Consider the following 22,923-nt stretch of genomic DNA (forward strand, 5'->3'; position numbering starts at 1 on the left):
TTTATTTCTGCTGTGTTGCACAAGCTATTATGTGCTATGCATTGACAAAAAACGTTAATCAATCCCAGTTAAAGTACTGCAGAGAAAGAATGTCAACCCCAGCATTTAAACTATGGCAATAAATGAGATTAATTACTTATGCAAGGCAAAGGGTCTAGGTTTCCAGCTTTTGACTCTTTGTTGTTGGATTTGTCATCAGTGTAAAGTGTTCTTTTGGATCCAGGCTATAAATAAAACAAAGTAAAAATAAAATCAAATGAATGATCTGCCTTATGACAAAATGTGCAAAGTTGTAAATGCAGTATATGTAACATTTGTGCAAGTGGTTAACAGCAACATAGTAGAACAGCGATGGCGAACCTATGGCACGCATGCCACGCATCCAGGTTTCCGAATCAAAGGGCCGACGTTTGGGGTGTGTGTGAGGAGAGAGAGGGACGCAGAGCAGCCGCTCATGAAAATTTTCAGCAACCGTTCAGCGCCCTTCTGTTTCCTCCGCTCCCTGCCGCCACCCGCCTCGGTGCTGCCCTGACTTCAGGTGGGAGTGTGAGGCCTCTATCTTGGTCTCATTTCATGCTGAGCATTGGAATATGACATCATATTCCAGTCCTCTGCAGTGAAACAGCGAGCACAGCAGGGTTAGTGAACTACAAAGGTAGGGTAGATAGTGAGAAGGGGAAGGGTAGTAAAAATATTGAAATAAAGAGTGAGAATGAATGTGTGGGTGAATTGTGTGAAAGAATGAAAGAGCGGATGAATTACTTGAATGATTTTTGAAAAATGCATTATGTGGTAATGATTGTGTGAATGAAAGAATGACCCTCATGTGTTTTTTCTGCTTGGGCACATAGATGGGCCAAACAGTTATCTGCTGACACATTCTATGTTTCTATGCTTAAAAAACAATTTATATGGGCAAATTGATCCACACTTTTGTGTATAGTAAAAACTTCCTCTCCATGTTTAATATCCAGTGTTGGCACTTTGAGGTATGCAACTTGGTTTCATGCAGAAAACTGGGCACTCGAGTCCAAAAACGTTCGCCATCACTGTAGTAGAACATTTAAAAGAATCAAAACAAGTTTCCCCTTTACAGAACAAAGACGTACAGTGAGCTCATCTTCATCAGAATTGAAGAGGTTATCAAGGTCTGTAAACGAGACGACAAGATCAGTTTCATGAAAGAGGCTGGTTGATGGAGTTCTGCCTTGAGTAGCTGATCGCTGAACATCTGCAAAGAACAGGCAATGTTACCAAATTGTGGCACTATACAAGTGTACAAAGTATGATGAAACCGTAACTTGTAACCGTAATATGAAAAAAAATCTTGCATGGTTTACAAGATTATGGCCGCACAAGAGTCCCTTATACGAATAAGAATGCTTTAAAACTGAAAAAATAAAAGCACTTACCTGAGGTATAAGATGCAGCTACCTCCTCCTCCATGGTCCAACTATTCCTGCTACCGATTGGCTGCTTAAAGCAGCCAATCAGTGGCTTGAAAGTGCTCCCATTAAAACCCTAGGGAGCACTCTCTCATGCATGTGCACAGAGGTCTGAACAGCCACCAGCGTTCGCCAAGTCAGTGCACAGGCAAAGAGATTTACTGAAACACTGCACGGAAAATACCTGGAGAGCAGGGAAGGAGGCAAATGCATATGCAAGGGGGCTTAGGTATCATATGCATCACACTGTACATGATGGCTGGAGCGTCCATTTAAGATGGCTTAGAAATTCAGTTTGAAGCTTGGGAGTGCCAAGTGAGTGGGGGTGAGGATTGATGGGGGGGGGGCTCTGAAAAGGCTTAGATATTTGTAACAATCAACGTAGGGTAGAAAGAACTCTTCCTAGTTTAGCCCGGGAAAGACAGAAGTACTTGTCGTAGTAAAAAGGGAAAAAAGGTAATGTTAACAATACAGAACAATATTAATCAGGGTTAAACCTAATAAACAGTGTGCACATGCATGCTTGGTTCTACTATTTCTGTTGATAGGGCATCACAATTGGAAAGCAAATTTATACTTATAACACTACAAACGCTAGGTGTATCAGATTTTGAGAATGTTAAAGTTATAAGAGGTTTTTATTTTTACATTTTACTTTGGTACAAATCTCACCTTGTTTAACGGAGGGACTGAAGAGTGACATTGCATCTTCGACTTCTTGCCCCATGACAGCAACATTTGATCCATCTTCTGCCTACAAATAACCGGTACATTTTTATCATTGCCAAGCTTGATTCAAAATACAGACCAATGAGAAATGGCGGTAAGATCTGTTATCAGTTAATGTGTGGCATAATACAGATACTAAGTGTATACGTCAACTAAAGGCAGTACGTTCTTTTAAGCATCTGATTCGTCTTAAGCAATTAACCACAGGTAACTCACCTTGTGTTTTTTCCCAATTTCCCTTTCTATGGTCGGCCTATCTTTTTTGTCACAAAAAATGAATTCGACATCTCCGTCTACAAATGCATATGGATCAGGTTCTTGATCTGTGTCCAGTACAGCTGGTGTTGGGTATTGGTTTTTGCATTGATACTGGTGCAATAATTCTTCCGATATCTTCAAAGGCTTGTTACATTGCACCATTAACCTATTGAAAGAAAAATGGCACTTAACTAAACGTTACTTATTGGCACTTACTTTACCTGATCAGTTAGATTAATAAACTCTGACACTTAAAGTGCTAATTTACACTGGTTTCTTATGGGTATTAAGGAACGGGGGGGTTATGTTGCATGTATTCTTTACTTTCAACAAAAAAGGCTACATTCTACAAAATTCACATTCCAGAACATTATCCTTGGTCACCAGAAGACATTTTACTGGGCAGGTAACAATAGAGCTCAGGAAGTGATCATGCAAAATTGTACTGCAAATAAACCTTAAAGGGAAATTAATCCTACAAACTGGGACATGGAAATGATAGTTTTTAAATGACTGTAAAAGAGAAGTAATTTAACCAGACAACTTAAGTGATAGATCTTAGGTGGACTTAATACCATTAAAAAAAAAAAACACAAGTACTGGTATCGATAAGCTAATGCTGAAAAAAAAAAAAAAAAAGATAAGTAAATATATACACCTTTTGGATAGTTAGCACCTGGGCATTTTATAACCATCTCCAGTCAAGCGAGTGCATTACATACCATACATTTATTGTGCATTTATATATTTCACACATACACATATTTAATTTTTAAGCAGATGTAATCAGTCAGCCAAGAGACTCTTAAATCAGAAACCCAAGGTAAATCTTCCAAGATCTATTGAGTCCCCACAATGAACACACACAGACTTTCATTAGAACACAACTACCAGGCACTAAGTTAATGCCAAATACGGCAGAACCTGAAAGAACGTAAAGCACTAGAACGTAGGCTTTGCCCGACCGAATAATGAGTAAGGGGAACTGAAAACTCAACACATATAATACTCACTCGGTGACAGACGTAGTTTCCTTTCCAGAAAACCCAAATGCATCATCTCTTAATTTATCGTTCGGAAGTTGTGGGGGGAGGAATTCAGTTTCTTTTTTCCTTGGAACTTTGTAATACTTCCAGGTGTTGTCGGTTTCGCCCTCTTCCAAATTAACAGCGGTGCCGACGTACAGCGTTGGCTCTAACATTTCAGGGAACGCCGGAGCAAAGGTTTGCGATAAGCCATCTATCCTTTCGTCTATTGCCTTGGCTGGAATTAGCGGATCCGGGGTTGGCATTTGGTAGAAATGCTGACTCTGAGGAGTCGATGGGTTTTTGATACTCTCACCTCCTTCATCCAATGCCTCACAAGGGTGGGGACTGAGTGGGGGAGGCGGAGGGGAGCTGGCCAGTTCACCGCCATGCATCTGGGTGGTTTTTGCTACATCATTGGGTCGAATATTCGAAAAGCGACCTCTACTGTCCTGGGCTCGAATCCCAAGTCTCTGGCTGGCAGTATCTGCATCCACATTGACATCATCCGTAAGCGATACACGGTGATGAAAAGGCGTTAGTGGCCGTTTCTGGGGTTTGTCCCCCTTTTCCTGCTTTTCATTAGTCTTGTGCTTTTGGGCTGCCTGTTGCTGTGGACCTGCAGGAACCACTTGCCCTGGTTGACCTGAATTTCTCTGTTTAAGATTTTTATGCCTGGAAGAAAAAAAAAATCATACAAAATATTTACGCATCTGCTGCAGCTACTAACGTTCTAAAAAAATCATTCCATTTAGACATCACATGGAGTACATAGCATAATTATTTATTAGCTTTGAAGCAACAAACGTGGCCGCGGTTTATAAAAAGGTATACTGCTGTGCAATGTGAATTTTTACATACAATACATGCATAAATACAGGATTGCTTAGATTAAGCTTCACACTTCACTAAATTTATCTAAAAGGTTTTAAATTTAACCAAGCTTATTATACTTTATTGCCAAATATGTCCACACAAGGGAGCAGCTTGTAAATTGCTCAAAACAATAATCCTCATGTGACAATTTTAGTTAAGTCTAAATGAATACTACTACACAATGTTATAAACCAGACGTACCTCGAACAGACACAAGTTGTTCTTTGAGTGGATTCAACAAAATCCCAGGATGCTGCTTTGTCAGCTACTTCTTCTTCACATACACCATTTGAGGTGGCAGAATACTTCCTTCTACAAATGAAATTAAGCAATTAAGTTTTGTTTCATATAAATACTGGCCAATTTCATTGTGACCGGGCAACGTCGATCAATGACTTTTGATCCATAAGCTACAGTCATTAAAAAGAATAAGACACATAATTGCTAAAATACAGTGAATAGCCTTGCAGAACTATATCTTTCTGTACTAATTCAGCTAGGCAGTTGCATTTTGTACTACTGGTAACCCATCCCTATTTAAACAGGCAATATGTTACTAAAGATGAGCAATTAATGCATTGGGCAAAATGTTTGACTACAAGAAGCAACATGCATAACATTTCTCTAATATTGGACTACGTGAACATCATGCTTTCTATTTTACTGCGGTAACGACTTCAGGAACTACCTAAAGGAGAAGAAGAAAAGAAAATCCAACCACAAGACAAATCAAAATTAAGAAAACTGATCAAATATAGTGAAATGAGAAAATAAAAGCTTTCTAGACAATACCTGTCTTTGTCAATACTTACTTGTTCTGAGACCTGTTCATATTGCATTCTTGCCAAACCCTATCCACCACCTGGTTAGCCAATTTTCGTGGTATCTTTCCACCATGTTGACTAGTACTGTCAGAGTTAAAGCTGTCTGCAACAGAGGAAATCTTCGCCCATTTCTGTGCTGACTGGGAATCAACTGCGTAAACAAGAGAAATGACTAATTACAGCCATACATTCAGTAGAACACCACATAAAGAGGGGGACTGCAACCCATATACAAGTAGAACTTACTTTATGAGCCATCACAAATCACCCAAACATAAATCGAGATCATTTCAGGACTTGCAGCATTAAACTGGTGATCAAGAGAGCAGTCTACTCCTGTGTAGTTATAGTTTAAGGTGTTCTTTCAAACAAGCAGCAACAAGGCAATATAAAGTGGTTCGAATCCACATTACCAAGTTACTGTAATGCCCTATGCTTGAAACTAACAGAACACAGGTAAGGGTAGCTTGTATCCAAACATTATTAACCTAGAATATATATATTTTTTTTTATTAGACTCCGTTTCATCTATCCCAACCCAGAGACTATAATTGAATAAAACTTACCAGTTTTGTTTTAGCAGCTTGTTTTAGTATGAAAACCTAACAATAAATCTGGATGGTTCCACAAAACCAGTGTTTTCTTTTGAAAGAAAGCATAATCATGCAAATAACCCCTGTATGTACCTCTGCCTATCGACTTGTTTTAAATAAATAATATATATATATTCACAATTATATATTAATATGACAGCTTTCTTGACTGTACAAAGGGAAAAGTGCATTCTCTCACCTGTTTGAACTTCTTCTGGGGATGTCGGTGGAGTCAAAGTTACTGAAGACATTGCCGGATCTCTGGAAGAAGCAGGCACTTGACCACCTAAGCAGGTGTTTGAACAGTGAGTGGATCCAACTGGGTTGGTAGTAGGGATGTCTGACTGAGGAACTAGAACAAAGCACGCTGGATATACCATCCTGACACCAGCTAAAAATCAAAAGAACGTGGTTATTCATGGGATCATCTCACCCTCAGGTTCTAATGTTTTACACCATGGAGCAACAAATGTTCCCCTGTTGCTTTTCAAAAATAGTCAAATTGTTTCCACAAAACCAGACAGACTTCAGACAATAAAGTCATTACCACTGTATTGGCCCAATAAACATCCTTTAAATGCAGACCAGGCAGTAATATAGAAAGACCAAAACATGACTGGGGAAGAAAAGACAGAAGTCGATTCCTTATTTTTTTTAGCGGTCTTCTATATCCGGAAAACCGGGCCAAGGCATTATGCCGCCTGGGGCGAAGTTTAAAATGCTGCCCCCCCCATTATCTACCCTTCCTCTGCCACCCCCCCCCATTATCTACCCTTCCTCTCCCTCCCTCTTATCTACCCTATCCCCCCCCTTTGTACTTACCTTTTAGCAGTCCTGCGGCGAGTCTCCCTGCTCAGTCTTTGTGCCGGCTTGTAATGCTGAGCGCCGGAAATGACATCATCTTCCAGCGCTCAGCATTACAAGCCGGCACTGAGACCGAGCTAGAGGGCTTGCAGAGGAGAGAGAGAGGGGCGCTGAGTGGGTACTGACAACTTGGTAAGCGAAAACCACTCTCTCTCTTCCTCTTTAAAAAAAAAAAAAAAAAAAAAAAAAAAGGGCTTGGGGAGGCAAAGTGCCGCCTGGAGCAATTGCCCCACTCTGCTCCATTGTAGGGCCGGCCCTGCCCCTGCATTACACACATCAAGAGAACCTTTGCTGCTTCAAGGACTAAGGCAAGTACATTTTAACTAGGGCTGCAACTAACGATTATTTTAATAATCGATTAGTTGGCCGATTATTTTTTCGATTAATCGGATAAAAAAATACATTATTTTAAATTGAAGAAAAATTGCAATAAAAAACGTACAATTTACACTTTCATCTCTTTATTGCAATGGCCTCTCTCTATTCACCTTCTTATTTTACTGACATAATAATAAAAGCTACAAGAACCCAAACACGGTGCTTCTCAAACTAGGTTTTAATACAAAGTTATTAGTAAATATTAATTCATATGTTAACTATTTTTCATATTTAATAAAAACTGAGAAAAAAGCCTTGTTTAAATTTTTTTATTTACCAAACTGCCCCCAGTTATGCACATCTGACCCCCAGCTTGCCACTCTGCCCCGTATATGCCTTATACCTCTTATATGCCAGATTCCACTGTGCCCCCTGATATGCCACTGTGCCCCTGATATGCCTTATACTCCTTATATGCCAGTGATATGCAACTGAGCCCCCTGATATACCTTTTACCCCCAGATTTGTTTTATGCCCCCCTGATATGCCTAATGTCGATGTCTTATACCCCCTATATGCCACTGAGCCCCCTGATATACCTTTTACCCCAGATATGTTTATGCCCCCCTGATATGCCTAATATCCATATGCCTTATACCCCCTATATGCCCTAAAAATGCATAATACCCCCCATACACCACTATAACTCACCCATACACCACTCTGGCTCCTCCCCCTCCCATACACCACTCTGGCTCCTCCCCCGCCCATACATCACTTTGGCTCCTCCCCTCCCATACATCACTTTGCCTCCTCCCCCTCCCATATACCACTCTGCCTCCTCCCCTCCCATACATCACTCTGGCTCCTCCCATACTCCACTCTGCCTCCTCCCATACATCGCGTTGGCTCCTCCCCCTCCCATACATCACTTTGCCTCCTCCCCCCTACGATACTCCAATCTGCCTCCTGTGAACCTCCGTTTCTGACAAGACACCAGGGAGCCGGGTAGAGAGGCAGAGTGGCGTATGAGAGGGGGAGGAGCCAGAGTGGTGTATTGGAGGGTGGCTCCCATACACCCCTCTGACTCCTCCCCCCTCCCATACACCGCTCTGCCTCTCTACCCGGCTCCGTTACTGAAGGCACTTTCATTGCAGCTTCATAGAAGCCACAGTGTAAGTGAAGGGCAGTAACGGAGTCTGTCTGTGCGATGCAGAGAGGATGATTCTCTGTCAGCCGGTGGGGGTCTGCATCGCACAGACAGACTCCGTTACTCACCTTCACTTACACTGAGGCTTCTATGAAGCTGCAGGGAAAGTGGCTGTCAGTAACGGTGCTGGGTAGAGAGGCAGAGTGATGTATGGGAGGGGGGAGGAGGCAGATGGGAGGGGGAGAGAGACGGAAGTGAGAGACCGGCCGACAGTGAGGGGAATCCAGGTCCCCTGCAGCGTTGCGGGGGATCTGGATTCCGGTGTTATAATCCGATCTCTGTTTGAGGTCGGATTATATAAAGAGAGGAGTTTTTCAGAGCATTTGCTCTGAAAAAAACCTCTTTTTATAATCGATAAAAATCGATCCGATTAATCGATGATGAAATTCGTTGACAACGATTTTCATAATCGATTATTATCGATTTTATCGATTAGTTGTTTCAGCCCTAATTTTAACGTTTCTGAAAGAACATACATGGAGAAGCAACACAAATGTAGCGTTCCTAGACAATATACACTGTTTTATATAATAGTTTTTTGGTGCCAAAAATATTGAATAATATCACAAATCTAAAAAAAAAAAAAAACCCAAAACTTTTTATAATATTGTTCTCAAAAAGTAGCCCTTCTGTCTGTGATTGTGCTGCCAAGAGAGAGAATAACTATTACCACTGACTCCGCAGATTAAGCTCATCAACACGAACTACTGTTACTATTCCATATGCTAACTTAATAGTGCGAGGTTGCTAATTTTCACTGGCACATTTCTTGCTCCTCTGGGACCAGGATGTCTTTTGAATCCAGCTGTAAGTGCCGAAGTACTTTCCTCTCTGCGCACAGATTCAATGCACCATGCATGTCAATAAGGCCGACAGGAAAACTATTACTGCTTAAATGGGATTTGGGATTGTTACGAGCGGCACACACGTGTGTCCCGTAGAAAGATAGCCATGGAAGGGAAGATTTTGCAGACAGGACGTATTCCTAATAAACGATGACGGGCAGCAAATACTACAAGGCTAGGTACAGATACCGGCATTCACCATTCTGGCCACTTTCCCTTTATTTTGAAAGATTTAAATTCACAAAATGAATTTAAAAAAACAACATTTTGCACTAAAAGCATAACGGACTCACGTCAAAAGGACCATCAGCTAGTAGAATTTACACAAAGAGGACTCTGGTACTAAGCCATGCAACCACCTAGCTCAGTAGAAAACCACCTTACAAAGCAAAGCCCTGCTCCTATAGTCAGCTGCCCCCTTAGAGGACAGGTATCAGGAAAACACAAATGTTCTGAATTTAAACGGACATGTCACTGTAAGGGACAAGAATAAAGCGACTCACCAACAAGAACTTCTACAGCAGCCAGCGAGTCATCTTCCCAGTCCATGTCATCTGGCTTTTCTTCTGAGCACTCTTTAACACTAGACGATATCGGATAAAACTGCTTCCATTCACCAATTAGTTTCTTTGTTGAGGAATCTGACATCTTGAAGGACTGCCCTGTGAGGGTACCATTCAATCCAAAGGGGCTTAAGATAACTGAAGGAAGAAAAATACATCTTAATAAAGTAGTCAAGGATACAGCTTGCAAATTAACATACTCAGACGGCAACATGCAATAAGCCTGGCATGCTCTCAAACCTTTACAGAGAAAATTAACATATTTGACACATTTGCAGGACTGGCGGGTTTAAAAATAATCTATACAGCGGTAGATCCATTGTATAGAACATAAACGGCACTAAATAAATCGGAGACTTCAGGTTTAAAATAAAGTTCAAATAAAATGAAAGAAAAAAAAAATAAAATACACTATGGTACCAAGTTGAATTCGATGACCCAAATCAGGTTCAACTAAAGTAGAAGCAGAGAACATGCCAGATCACCCACTTGGACAGAAGTGACCATCTTCCGCACTTACTTACTTATATTTAATTGCATGCGACCATGTCTTATTGTGAAAACAAAAGACTATGTATTAGAGTATAAACTGTGTGTGCGTGCGCACGCTGTCTTGCTTTCAAATGCAAAATCTATTCTAAAGCTAGACTTTATTGCTTCTAGATTTCATGTGCTATCTTTCACTCAGTTTACACTATGGAGGCAGAAGTTTGCTTGGCCTCCAGTGCCTATTCCCTTCACTTTTTGTCCCTAGCAACGCCAGCTTCTAGTTAACAGCCCATCGACTCACACTGTGAGCTGGACGGGTTTGAAACCCTACCGAGCTCCATTATTCGGTCACAGCTCACAGGTCACGCTCTGGTGAGGCGCTGTGCTGATGTGGGGAAAGGTGCTGGCTGTAACATCTCTAAACATCCCAAAATGGCAGTATTCGGGCAGCTGCATTAAATGAATGATCAATACGCCATGCTAAACACCGACGCCGTAGTAGAAGAACGCATGCAACCATTTGTTTAGCTGTACAGTACAAAAGTAGCAGTGCAGCGTCCACAGCCTTGCAAAATCCATACCCATCACCCTGCAACTGGGAGGGAAAAGGCTCCAATATATAATAGGGTAAAAACAAATCCGCCACATCACCACCATGGCACAAACACATCAGCAGCCAGTCATACGGGAGGAAAACATTACGGAATAGAATTAAAGCCTTTAGAACAGTTCAGTGTACAAAATGTGTTCCAAAGCCACAGGTGTTCATGAGCTCCATGACATTTATGCTGAAATACAATGAATAAACTGTTTAAATATTAAAAACTCATGTGCCCCAAGCCCTGCATTCTTACGTTATGTATACGCATTACTTATGGTGCGTAAACAATGCTCAGCAGCTTATACCACAGCTCCATACTGCGGACAATGTTCTGCTCCATCTGGATAAGCTATTCACTAGTCATGACTTCTGAAAGAGGGAATTGTTGCTGTGACGGCTGAAGACGTAACTAAATTCAAAAGTTTAAAAACACTGACATCGTGTGCTTTTTTTTTTTTTGACAGTCAGTGCAATTGTTTTAATTTAACGCTTTCTTCATCGAAGCGCTAGACCGACAGCAGCGTATGGCAGCGCCAGCATCATCTAATCAATTTCCTGCGCACAAGTTAGATCTCTTCTCCTCATCTCATACTTATTAATTACCAACAATCAGCAGCTCAACAGATATAAGTTAAGGAGGGTGAATGATCATAGCGAACGATACCTAAGAGAAGATGTGTGTGTGCGCGTGCGTGTGTGTTTTTATATATAATTGTTGGATAATACATGGATACTTCACCAATTCCATGTGTTGCCGTATATAGAATTGTAAAATGCTTGATTGGGGAGACGGCGACATATCACATAAGTCCTGAAATATATCTTACCTTGAAATGGACTATTTGACTGCTGGGCCAGGGTGAGGTGCTCTTCGCTAAGGTGGTACACTGGTTGGTGCTGGTTAATTTCCACGCTTGTGCAAACATTGCTTTCCCCGTGGAGGAAGAAGGTAAAAGAGCAGGACAAATGCTCGCTGCAAGAGAAGGGAGAGAAGAACAAATGTAAAAAAAAAAAAATTAAATGGTTTTGGGGCACATTTACAACATATGATACCACAGCTCTTGGAGTAATGTAATACCCTATAATAAAAGGTGATGGAGGGGGGGGTATTTGTTTCCTGTGCCAACAATTAAACACAACAAAGAAATGTTCTTGAAAAGCAAGAAATGTTCTGCTTCAATAACCTGCTTATTGGACTCGCGGTTTAATGAATGTAGAAATCTAGGCTGCTATCAGTGTAGCCCTTCCAAAGATAGATGGATTAAATATGCCAGAAGTCTGATGAAACCAAGGATACAGATGAGCCCATTAAACGCTGCAACGGCAAATCATTTAACCCCTTTTCTGCTATGCGAGCCGGCGTGTACACACTGCAAACGAATCAATAAAAAAAAAACTGCATAGCTGTGCACTCGTGTATACAGCGCTTCTGAAATGACACTAATGTGGCAATAAAATATCCGGAAAATAGCATTTAGAAGCGCTGAGCTCTGGCAGCACAGAACTGCACTTGATCATGTAAAACATTACTTATTACCGAATCTAAAAAAGAAAACAAGACTACTGCCAAGCGAGGTTGGAGTGCTAACAAGAACAAAAAAGCCGAAGAGGTTTTTTTTCCCTCTATGTTTGTGAGCTAAGGCATATTCCGGACACTGCTCACCAAATCTTCCAAAAATAAGTCTGTGCGGATAAATACGGCCCCTTCCCTTAACTCATTGTGCAGTTTACACATACATACATACATATAGCCTATCTTATGCAAACTGGCATAGTATAAATATATCAAGGTTTATTTCCCGGCATATCAATACATTGCTTGGTGCCATACAGGCTGGCATATATTAATTAGAATACCGGTATTGCCCGAGATGCTATCGGTTCCTGCTTTTACAGTACGAATATTTACAAGCTTTTCCCTAAACGTATACTTTGCCCTCGCTGATTTTATCGTTAGAGATACTAAGGCAATGGGCAAGTTCAAAGGCCAAATACAGGATGGCCTCTGCCTGGATTTAACCCATCAGCTGCCAGCTGAAATAGAATTACAAGCTAGAGAAAGAAATGCCTCCCCATACGGTACATTTTAATTTCCTTCACAGATATTCAAGAAATCAAACAAACTATGCACCAATGTGCATGCAGGGCTACAATGCAGCAATACCAACCGATAGGAGAGGTAAAGAAGGCTCTACTAAATCTATTAATTGCGCAATCTGAAGCATTCATTTGAATCCACACATTTTTAATAAATTGGTCTTTGGCTTAGAAAACATGGGCTTGCACATTAAGTCTTGAAACTGATCATCTCTTAACAGTTTTACAGAGGTTCAAATACAGAAGAATGTGATTAATTCAACAGCGAGAAAAGCACAGAGACGCCAAAGCCTCAAAAAACACGAGGAACCACCATCTGCCTCCCGGCAGTAAAATAATCCATGGGAATCTACAGATGTTAACGTCGAAGCAAAAGTTCATGGAAATTCAAAGTGCATCCCTCAGATTCACATTTTGTAGGAATCCTCAAAGAGACCGCTCATTTGGCATCACGTGGGAGGGGAGTGTGTAGCCGAGGCACTTTACAGCACTCAGAATGCACGACAGCCACCTCTTAAACCCCCTTTAAAAAGGCATATTTTATTGTTACAGTATCTGGTATATTAATAACTGGGTTGAACACACCCCTTCATGTTATTACAATCATTACATGTATCGAACACCCTCCTATCCACCCAGCTAGATGAGCCATTCCTACTGCCCCGGTCCCGTCTAACCCCTCCTGCATGTACTCCTGCAGTGGATAAAAGTAATGTGTCAACTAAAACACAATTTTAAAAAAAAAGCCTTAATCCCAAAGGATCTTTAACACCAAAGAGAAATTTGGAAGGCATGGCTATTTTTATTCAGGAAAAAGCAGAATAAAAGCAAGTAATCTGCATTGAGTATAGAGGGCTGTGGCCAGAGCGATGTCACAGGCAATGGGACAGTACTTGCCGATGGTTCTCCAGCGGATTTGCTTTTATCTGTTAAACGGGCAGAGCATTTATTGCTGGATAATTAATTTGCATTCTAGAGGTCTTTTATAATTGTTGCTGTTTTGCATAATGTTTCCAGGTAGCTGGATATTAACCATTTCTATGTGTTCTAGCCCTTATCTTCAGCCTATCTAAGAGAAAAACCCGCTGTAAACCATATAATGGCTCATTGTTAATCCCCCAGCAAGACACTCTTGCTAGTGATTGTGGGAGAACAGACTTTGTTAGCAATGCTAAGTCAGTGTGGTGTTTGAGCAGGGAAGGTCATCCAAAATATTACATAAACAAAAAATGGCAGCCTCTTGGTCTGCAGATAAAGTGTATTGGAACAAATTTAGCTAAATCCGTGAGAGAGCGACAATAGGTTTTTCCAATAGGGTAGTCTTATGTGTTTTCTGGTTTTCCTTGTCAAATCCAACAGACGAGCTGCTGTAGCTCATATTGCTGAAAAAGTTCTGCTGGTTCTGATAGTCACACAGTACATCATAGTTGCGTTTAGGACTGCGTAGCCACAGACCAGTCAGGGTTCCCATGCTGACCCCTGTCCACTGCTGAAAGCACCTACAATGGGCACGTGAGGATAAGAACTGGACCACGGAGGAATGGAGCAGGGTGGCCTGGTCTGAAGAATAACGCTTTCTTTTACATCACGTGGATGGCCAGGTTTGCCGCTCCTCTGGAGAACACATGGCACCAGGATGCATCCATGGAGGCCTCACCTCACAACTTACAGGACTTAAAGGATCTGCTGCTAATGTCTTGGTGCCAGATACCACAGCACACCTTCAGAGGTCTAGTGGACCAAGGCTGGGCCGTTTTGGAAGCAAAAAGGGGGACCTACACAATATTAGGCAGGTAGTCATAATGTTATGGCTGATTGGTATACACACACTTTGAAAGACAGCAACTGATGAAATGTTACAGCAAAGCTTTTATGATGTAGTAGACACTATATTGAAGGACCCATTGCTTTGGTATTCAATGTTAGAGAGCCCCTATCAAACTATTATGACCTGTCTAGTCTGGAAAGCGTAAGACCAACTGCTAAAATAATAAGCACAAGGTCACATGCTCACTGCAGTCACTTAAATGCTATTAGGTAAGGGATATTTATACAAGCAGACATGCAATGCTATACATTGAGGTACGCAGAAAGCGAGAGGAGAAGTTGTGCTGTGACATGGAAGTTTAGCGTGCATCCTTGATTTGCATGTGTGATTTGGTGGGGAATGCGTTTCCGTTCAACTGAGTGATATGAGATTAAGGGGGGATGGCAGTGTGATAGCATTTGAATCAGGGTGTTGCTAGCGTTTATGTGCTTTAGTTTGTTTAAGTGTCATGATGTGTGGCCAGTATGTGTGACGAGAGGTTGTGGGGCTTGATGGAAGGCAGTATCCTGGGAGCTGCACATAGTATATATATTGGTGTAGTCCCTCACAAAATATGTGCTGCAAAAGAATGGTAAACATTTTTTCCCACATTTGAGTTTGATTGAATGTGTACACAAGGCTTCCACTATAAACAGTGTGATGTGGTAACAACCACACAAATATGTATCCTAATCCCGACACTTTAGCAGCCAATCTTTTCTTAATTAAAAAAAATGATATCTCACACACATGTATGCATGTTGACCATCATACCTCTGAGATTTTAGTCAAAAAAGGATTGATGTAGAACGAGAAGGCTTGGCTCACTATCGGTATTCCAATTCATCCCAAAAGGTGTTCATTGTAGTTGGGCTCTGCGCAGGCCACTCAAGTACCTCAACACCAAGCTCAAACTGTCTTTATGGATCTTGCTTTGTACACAAAGGTACCGTCATGCATGAACATGAAAGGCCCTTCCTCAAACTGGTGCCTTAAAGTTGAAAGCATACATTTGTCTTAAATGTCTTTGTATGCTGTAACATTAGCATTGCCCTTCACTGGAGCCAAGAGGCCTAGCCCCAAACCATGGAAAACAGCCCCAGAAAAGGATACCTCTTGCATCAAACTTTAGACACTATGCATTCCAGTAGGTAGCATTCTCCTGGCATCTGCCAAACCCAGAATCATCCATCAGACTTCCACATAGTGATCTTAGGCTTGTTGTGTGCCAATGCTCAGCCATGGAAAGCAGTTTTTATGAAGCTCTAAGTACAGTGCTCCTGCTGATGTTGCATGCAAACAGAGTATGGAACTCTAGAGTGATGCTAAGGAGAAGGAGTTTGTGCATGCGTTGTGCTTCAGCACTAGGCAATGGTGCTGGTCTATCACATCACTGCTGCGCTGTTACTCCTAAACGCTTCCACTTCACAACCTGCTGATAGGTCTGGATAAAAAAAAAATCTAAACTCAATAATCAGGAGTGTCCACATACTTTTATGCATATATAGTGTGAGTGATCCATACACAAGTATGATAAGCTGTGGATGTGTGTACACTATCCATAGGATTATGTTTTAGTTTTTGTTATAGCTTTATCTCATGTGTGTGTCGTTTGTTTTAGTTACTTTTAATATTTAGTTATAATGGAAATATGTTTAGTTGTCCTGGGCAGAGAATATGTCTCATCGTGTGGTACTCAAAGGGAAATAAAATGAATTTACAGAAATGGAATTTAGAAAATGTGATCTTGAAAGTGGTCTTTTCACCATCAGCCTCCTATAGAATATCCCTGCTTATTGAATCATCCCCCCTTTTTTCCCCCCAAACTGTGCCATAATGATGAAAACCCCATATTGTCAGAATTTTCCCAGCAAACCAGGCTTATCGGTATCATTTTAAAGTGCCATTACCCTATTAAACCTTTAAATGACAGTTTATTACTTTTATTCAGTCTGTGGAAATACCTGAAGGGTATCTTTGCTTTGTATTACAATTAAAATATATCATAATGAGTTAGGTTGTAAATCCTGACAGCCAACTCTTGCCTGATATTTTAAGGCAGCATATTTCTGTGTTCCAGTATCCCGTACATTAATAACTCTGGGTTGATTATAACCCCCCTGTTAATACAAACACACAGGTACAAAACCCCTACCCACTTGTCATCTAGATAAACCATCTTTAATACCCAGGTGCGATTTAACCCCTTCCTGTCATGCTTCTGGACAGCCATGGTCAGCACACCGAACATTTTTTAAGGTTACGATTCCACTATGGAACCATAACCATAGTTCTCAAATCATAACTCTGAAGAATGAATTAATACCGGGCATCTGGCATCCTTTGAAGACACCATGCTTGGATGCTTTTCGTGTTCCACTAGCTTTATGGTGAGGTATTACCAGGTTTCCAGGTAAGAAAGTTTATTATTAGTTTTTTTATGCAAGACGCCCTCTTAACCCAACGATCCAGATGGCTTGTCGTTACTTAGCACTGCCTGTTTCCATGATCCGAGGTTGAACTTTCCCAATCATTTCAGCATCGTGCTAGTTCCTGTGCCGAGATAGTAGTTTTCCCATTACATCAAACACCTGATCTCGCGTCAAAGGATTTGCTCCCACCAATACATTAGTACCATAACAAACGTTTACTGTGTCACCATCCCGATACAGGTTGAGCATCGCCTTTTAGAATACCGAGTAGGCATATCTAGAAACTAGGACAAACTTCTCCAAATCATTGCGTTTAGATACAACAGCAGTCACGTTCTTCAGTGGATACGAAGATACTCAGCCTTCATCTTAACGCATATTAAGTATTCACAATAAAGCAATATTGTTTGTAAAGCACGGTATTAACAGAAGAAAAAGCGCTTTAACCCTCTCAATACTGAAAGCTGGGAATGATAGGAAATGGAGGAAATGCCCAAGTGGAAAATAGAAAATCAAAAAATATTTTAAACAATAGATGTGACAGCTCTCTATAAAGAACATTTTCAAACAACGGTCCAGCAAACACCCTCATATCTGAAAGCAGAAGGGAAATTTGTAAGCATCCAAACACTATTTACCTAGTGAAGGCACAGCCATTTGTAATATTTGGGGGCCCACATTTATTGAGGCACTTTGCAGCTTTTTATTTCAGCACGATTTGTGATTCCCAAAACAGCTTAATTACAACCCAAAGCTTTAGGGCCTTTCTGCTGCTGGTTTTAACACACGGCCTCCAATTCATACTGCTCGTCACATCCCGAGGACTGTCACGAAGTGTCCGGGGAAGCATAGTCCGGTACCACTGGGCTAGTGAGAGACACCTTCTTGAACAGCACGCCAATACTTCAAACACTGCCCTCTTTTAAAGGCTTTAGTGCAGCGTTTATTCCCGCTCTAAAAATGGCCATATATATAACGCAACACAAACATACTAAGAAAATATAATTATGCCGCCCCTAACCCTTTGCAAATAGCAGATAAAAACGAAAACAAGTAAAGCTTTTGTGGGAGGTTTAGAATTACTCAGCACGGTTTTATTTATGGAAATAGAATAACACAGCTCGGGCACCGTGCATCGCACCTGCATTCACATTTAAACAGACAGCAGAAAAGGGTTCAGATTTTAGCAATCAGAGGCTACGAGACTCGGCGTAACCAACAGAACGCCGTCAGCCCACCCTCGCTCTCAGATTCCTCTTCCCCACTGCGCCAACCTTCAAGCAGTCACAGCCTGGAGGGGGAGCTGCCATGCTGTATCTGCGGAAAGCAAAGCACGCGTCTTCCAAGGCTTTATAGAAAGAGGCAGTCATGTGACGAGAGCTTTCAGCTCCTGCGGTTTATCCTGCGCTGTCCTACTTACAGCATCTCTCAACTCCATCTGTCCATCGATCGAGAAGACAGTCACCTGCCACCAACAGCACTGTGCACACGCCGCACCCTAAATGAATAGTAGCAACGGCGACAAAAATAAAAAAGTGTTGAACAAAAACACTACAACAAAGCACTAAGGTGTCATGAATGCCATGGCTCGGGAACATATAAATTGCTTTACTTCAAGAAAGTGGGGATGACGACAACTATTATACGATTTAGATGCCTGTTTTGAAACCCTCACCTCTCTTTACCCCACTTCCCGATAAAACAAGGGTATCCAATAAATGTGGGTAGTGGAAGCATTATTAAACACTCATCCACAGACACCAGACAAGGCAGAAGGCTTTTTTTTTTCCCCCTCAGAAATCTCATGGTGCTGCCACAACCACAAGGGATTCTGGGTAGGTGCACGCAAAAAAGGTCAATAATGATAGCCTTTTGCCTCTATATCCGCTTTATACATGGAACCCTTGAAAGTAATTGCCCGCTGTACAGGACAGCCTTTAGACATTGTTGACCTTATTTGCATGCACCTACCCAGAATCCCTTGTGGTTGTTGCAGCACCATGAGATTTCTGAGGGGGGGGGAGCCTTCTGGCTTGTCTTGCATCTGTTTAATAATGCTTCTACTACCCCCTTAATTTTAAGTGGAATGGTTTTCCATCACCTTTACCCACCATAACTTGTTATAAATGTGGGTTCCTTCATGCAGCCCCTTTTAGTAATCTGGCTTCTAACTTGATAACATGCACTTGCATTCTACCAATATTTCTAGCGATTGCCTCTTGCGTTTTATTTAGCTCCAATACCTTTCAAACCTTGTTGGATGACCCCTGCTACATGAATCACTAAATACAAGCACATTTGGGAGACGCAATGGCTCTAGGTTCTGCAACATCTATAAAAGTTATGGCAGAGACCCAATTATGGAGGCACTCACACCTAACACGCAGCCCACAATATTCTAACATACTGTGCAGGCTGCAGATTCTGAACTATCACAGATTCTAACTGTGGTTTCTTCCTCCCCATTTCTGCAGCAACTTCTAAGACGACATGCAAAACTACAGGTGGTCCGCTGCTTTAAATGGTTTCAAGTGGTACATTTGCATACACCCTGCAGCCTCCCGGTCTTAAGCTATGTTCTTACATATTAGGTTTTCAGAGCCTGAATTTCACAGCCCATTTGACCTAAACAGACCAAAACTAAGGTGGGTGTTGGTGTGTATAATAAAAATATTACGTAGATAATCTATATGTCCTTAGAAGAGAATTCCATCCAAGCAGTTTGGTAGGGACATAGGGTACCCAGTAACATTTGCAACACACTAGTTTAAATACATTTACTAACAAAGGGAAAGCCCCCACCAATAAATGAACTGAAATGCCTTAAAAAGGAGTTGGATTAACGAGTATACAAATTAATTAGAGACAACTCTGAATCACTATGAAGAAATATTATTGCCGATACCAAGCCCACTACAGGCATAGAAAACACATTCACCACCTGACTATACAAAAAGTAGCATAAAGGGCTTATACCGATATGTATATATATTATATAAATATAATCCCTACATACCATATGTTTTTTGCACCTTAGGTTGGTTTTATCAGTATCGTAGCCACACAAATACTTATAACTTTTTGTATTTTGCTTAAAAATTTCTTCTACAGGGAGAAGACGCCGCCATTGCGACAAAGGCAAGATGTAATGGTATAGCCTAATAGGAGTCTTGGCAAAACTTTTAAAGGACATCCAGGCACGCCCATGCAGTCGTGAAAGGGGTTAATGCATATCAAAGCCGAGTGGTCCCTTGAAATTTTCCCCAGTATGCATGTGTAAAGAGTTCCTATTGATTTCCATGACAGCATTTTCTTGCCACTAATTGCCAGCTTCAAGCAGCAGCCAATCAGGAGGCAACGTTTGCATCATGGCTATAACTTCTGTCAGGCGAGTGCTTTATTTTTTCCTACTTGATTTTGGGGAAAAAATGTATATTAGAGTACTTTAACAGGAACTCCTCTAAAGTACGGGCATCAGGGACATTAAACTGCCCTTTTAAAAGAAAATGGAACAAAAAATGCGTATACTTTTTTAGTACACTGGCACAATGATGGTCTCCAGGAACCGCAGAGCATCTAAGCACGACTACGGCTAAAGGCCGTTTTAAATATTGCAAAAAAAAAAAAAAAAAAAGCCATATGGCTACGGCATCAATAAACATTACATTTAATATGGACAAACCTGCTTATATATGGTTTCAACTGCTTTAAACAATCATTACGCTGAAGCTTAACCCAACAACCACTTGCTTGAAACAAAAGTTAGTAAGGTTAATATAGTATTAACATGCCAGTTACACGCGTTCGGAGGTGTTTAATTGTGTTGCATGCTATACATTGGAAGCCATCCCATGGATAGCCCGCTGCTGCTCCCGCTTGCCATTAGCATACTACAGAAACAAGATATTGCCAAGCCAGCTCCACTCCTCATCCATGTCGGCTGAAAAGAATAAAGCCAGACTAGGCTGCAGCATGTTGGCTAGAAGGTGGGGGAAGGGTTACGAACACAATACGCGTAGCACTCGGCTATGTACCAAATCCTGAAATGTTTCGGGGAAAAGTAAATGGCACTCTTGAATTACTACAACAACTCTTTGAAATGGACGTCTCAGAAATGTTTTTACAATCAACATGATCTCATCGCACACGGCAATTTTATATGCAGCTGGACATTTAAAAATAGTTCACATTTTTTAAGGACTATATCTGTAATTTCCACAAGCAGCAGCATAAAAAAAATCCCTGAGTAAATACCAAGTACTGGAATTCTGTACTCAGAACAGTATGTTTTGAGGTTATAAAATGACCTAATTAGTAGCCATGAAGGGGCTACAGTTTTAATACTAACTATAGAAGTTGATTTATCAGACCATGGCGCATGAATGAAAAGCATTACATAACCACCGCACTGAATGCCCGAGAGTGCCGGATTTACCCATGTCTGCCTATAGAAGCATACAGTAGCAGATAGATGGATATCAACTAGTTCTTAGGCTCGGCAATAAACACAAATGGAATATGAAAAATCACACCCTAGAAAGAATCCAAAAAACAGCTTGATGGGCATTACCAACTCATAGCGCCCACATATTAAAATAGTGGATTAGACTCACCTTTTGTTGACTGGCTTCTCATCTTTCTCGTAGGGCTTCACAAACCATTTTCCAATGCGCACAAAGTTCCGGTTCATTAAACACCTCTCCAGCAGGTTATGGATAGCCTTGAAAAGCAGCGTGCGACATTCATAGGAGAGTCCATTATCCCATATGCCATCTTCCTCCTCTGTAAACAATACAAACGAGGGTTGTAATCATCAAATCAAAAAAAATGCCGATATTTTCTGTACGAAAAAAAACCCAGCGACGGCAAAGGTGATACAATACTGAACATAAAACAACATTTATATACATATCTAATATTCTATGTGCTTTGAAAATAAAACGCCAGATAATAAAAACGACCATTATCTACATCCTCTACCTGGCCCTATCATCATTGCATAAAAACCATCTCTAGAAGAACAGAACATGCCCATAGAAACATCATTAAAACTATTTTTAAAAGCTAGTATGACGTTAGGGAGAGAGCAACTGGATAAATGAAACAAAAAAACAAAAGGGTTGTGCTAGAATTGGGAAGGAAAATGTTAGACACCAAGGTTAACATTTTTTTTGGAGCTCCAAGCCTTGGAAGCTATCCAGTAGAGTAACCGATTAGACCAGCGATTTTAGATTTTCCTTCGGCAGGCTAAGATATGCACTGCAAAGAGAAAAAAACCTCTGTATTTCATGCCCTTGAATATATTTAAACTAAAAATGCAAACAAAACGGCATACGAGCAAATTCAAACAGCAATGAGAAATGTATACATTCCTAGACTATGCTCGTTCTCAGATTACATGGCAATAATAACGTGCATTAATTATTAAGCATTTGGGTAGAAAAAAACGCAAGAAACACACTTGTTGATCTTTATATGCACATCGGGCATATAAAACAGGAACTTGTAGTATATCAAGGAATACAGGAGTCCAAGAACATGAGACTGAGCAATTTTTTTTATATTTTTTTTTTGTTATTGGAGTGCAGCGCACAATAACTGTTCAGCTTTAACTGGCTAAACTAAATATTTTTTGCAGTTTGTTTAGCAAATAAATGTAGAACACAAAAACAGCCTAAAGCCATACCAAAAATGCTAAATACTCCCTTAGATATTTTCAGTACATAGGTCTAAGCATCTGCACGATTAGAACAATATAACAAATGCCCCAACATTCACATATTGATCAGCCCAAACCCAAGTTTTCATAATCCATTGGAGTCCCCACTAAGCACAAGACAAGGAGTAACAGGGAGGCTAGAAAACAAACAAAACCCGACAAAGGAAGGAATTCACAATTACCTAACTGTACCCCGGTGAACTCTATTCTTAGTAGCACACTACCCAT

General features: G+C 40.9%; 1 protein-coding gene across 2 annotated transcripts in view; it reads right to left on the reverse strand.

Annotated features, from left to right (window-relative positions):
* Positions 1-22,923, reverse strand: part of MED13 (mediator complex subunit 13) — a 49,204-nt gene that overhangs the window by 12,551 nt on the left and 13,730 nt on the right. Inside the window, exons 3-13 of one of the 2 annotated variants that reach the window (XM_053454586.1) lie at positions 21,590-21,758; positions 11,468-11,613; positions 9,491-9,688; positions 5,950-6,141; positions 5,146-5,308; positions 4,535-4,645; positions 3,446-4,132; positions 2,391-2,598; positions 2,118-2,199; positions 1,110-1,150; positions 137-224 (exon numbers count right to left, since the gene is read on the reverse strand). In XM_053454586.1, coding sequence (XP_053310561.1) covers positions 137-224; positions 1,110-1,150; positions 2,118-2,199; positions 2,391-2,598; positions 3,446-4,132; positions 4,535-4,645; positions 5,146-5,308; positions 5,950-6,141; positions 9,491-9,688; positions 11,468-11,613; positions 21,590-21,758 — 2,085 coding nt within the window. Of the gene's footprint in view, positions 1-136; positions 225-1,109; positions 1,232-2,117; positions 2,200-2,390; positions 2,599-3,445; positions 4,133-4,534; positions 4,646-5,145; positions 5,309-5,949; positions 6,142-9,490; positions 9,689-11,467; positions 11,614-21,589; positions 21,759-22,923 lie in introns of both variants that reach the window. The other variant, XM_053454585.1, reaches the window with a different exon arrangement.

Source organism: Spea bombifrons, chromosome 2 (genome assembly GCF_027358695.1).
Source record: "Spea bombifrons isolate aSpeBom1 chromosome 2, aSpeBom1.2.pri, whole genome shotgun sequence".
Classification (NCBI taxonomy): Eukaryota; Metazoa; Chordata; class Amphibia; order Anura; family Pelobatidae; genus Spea; species Spea bombifrons.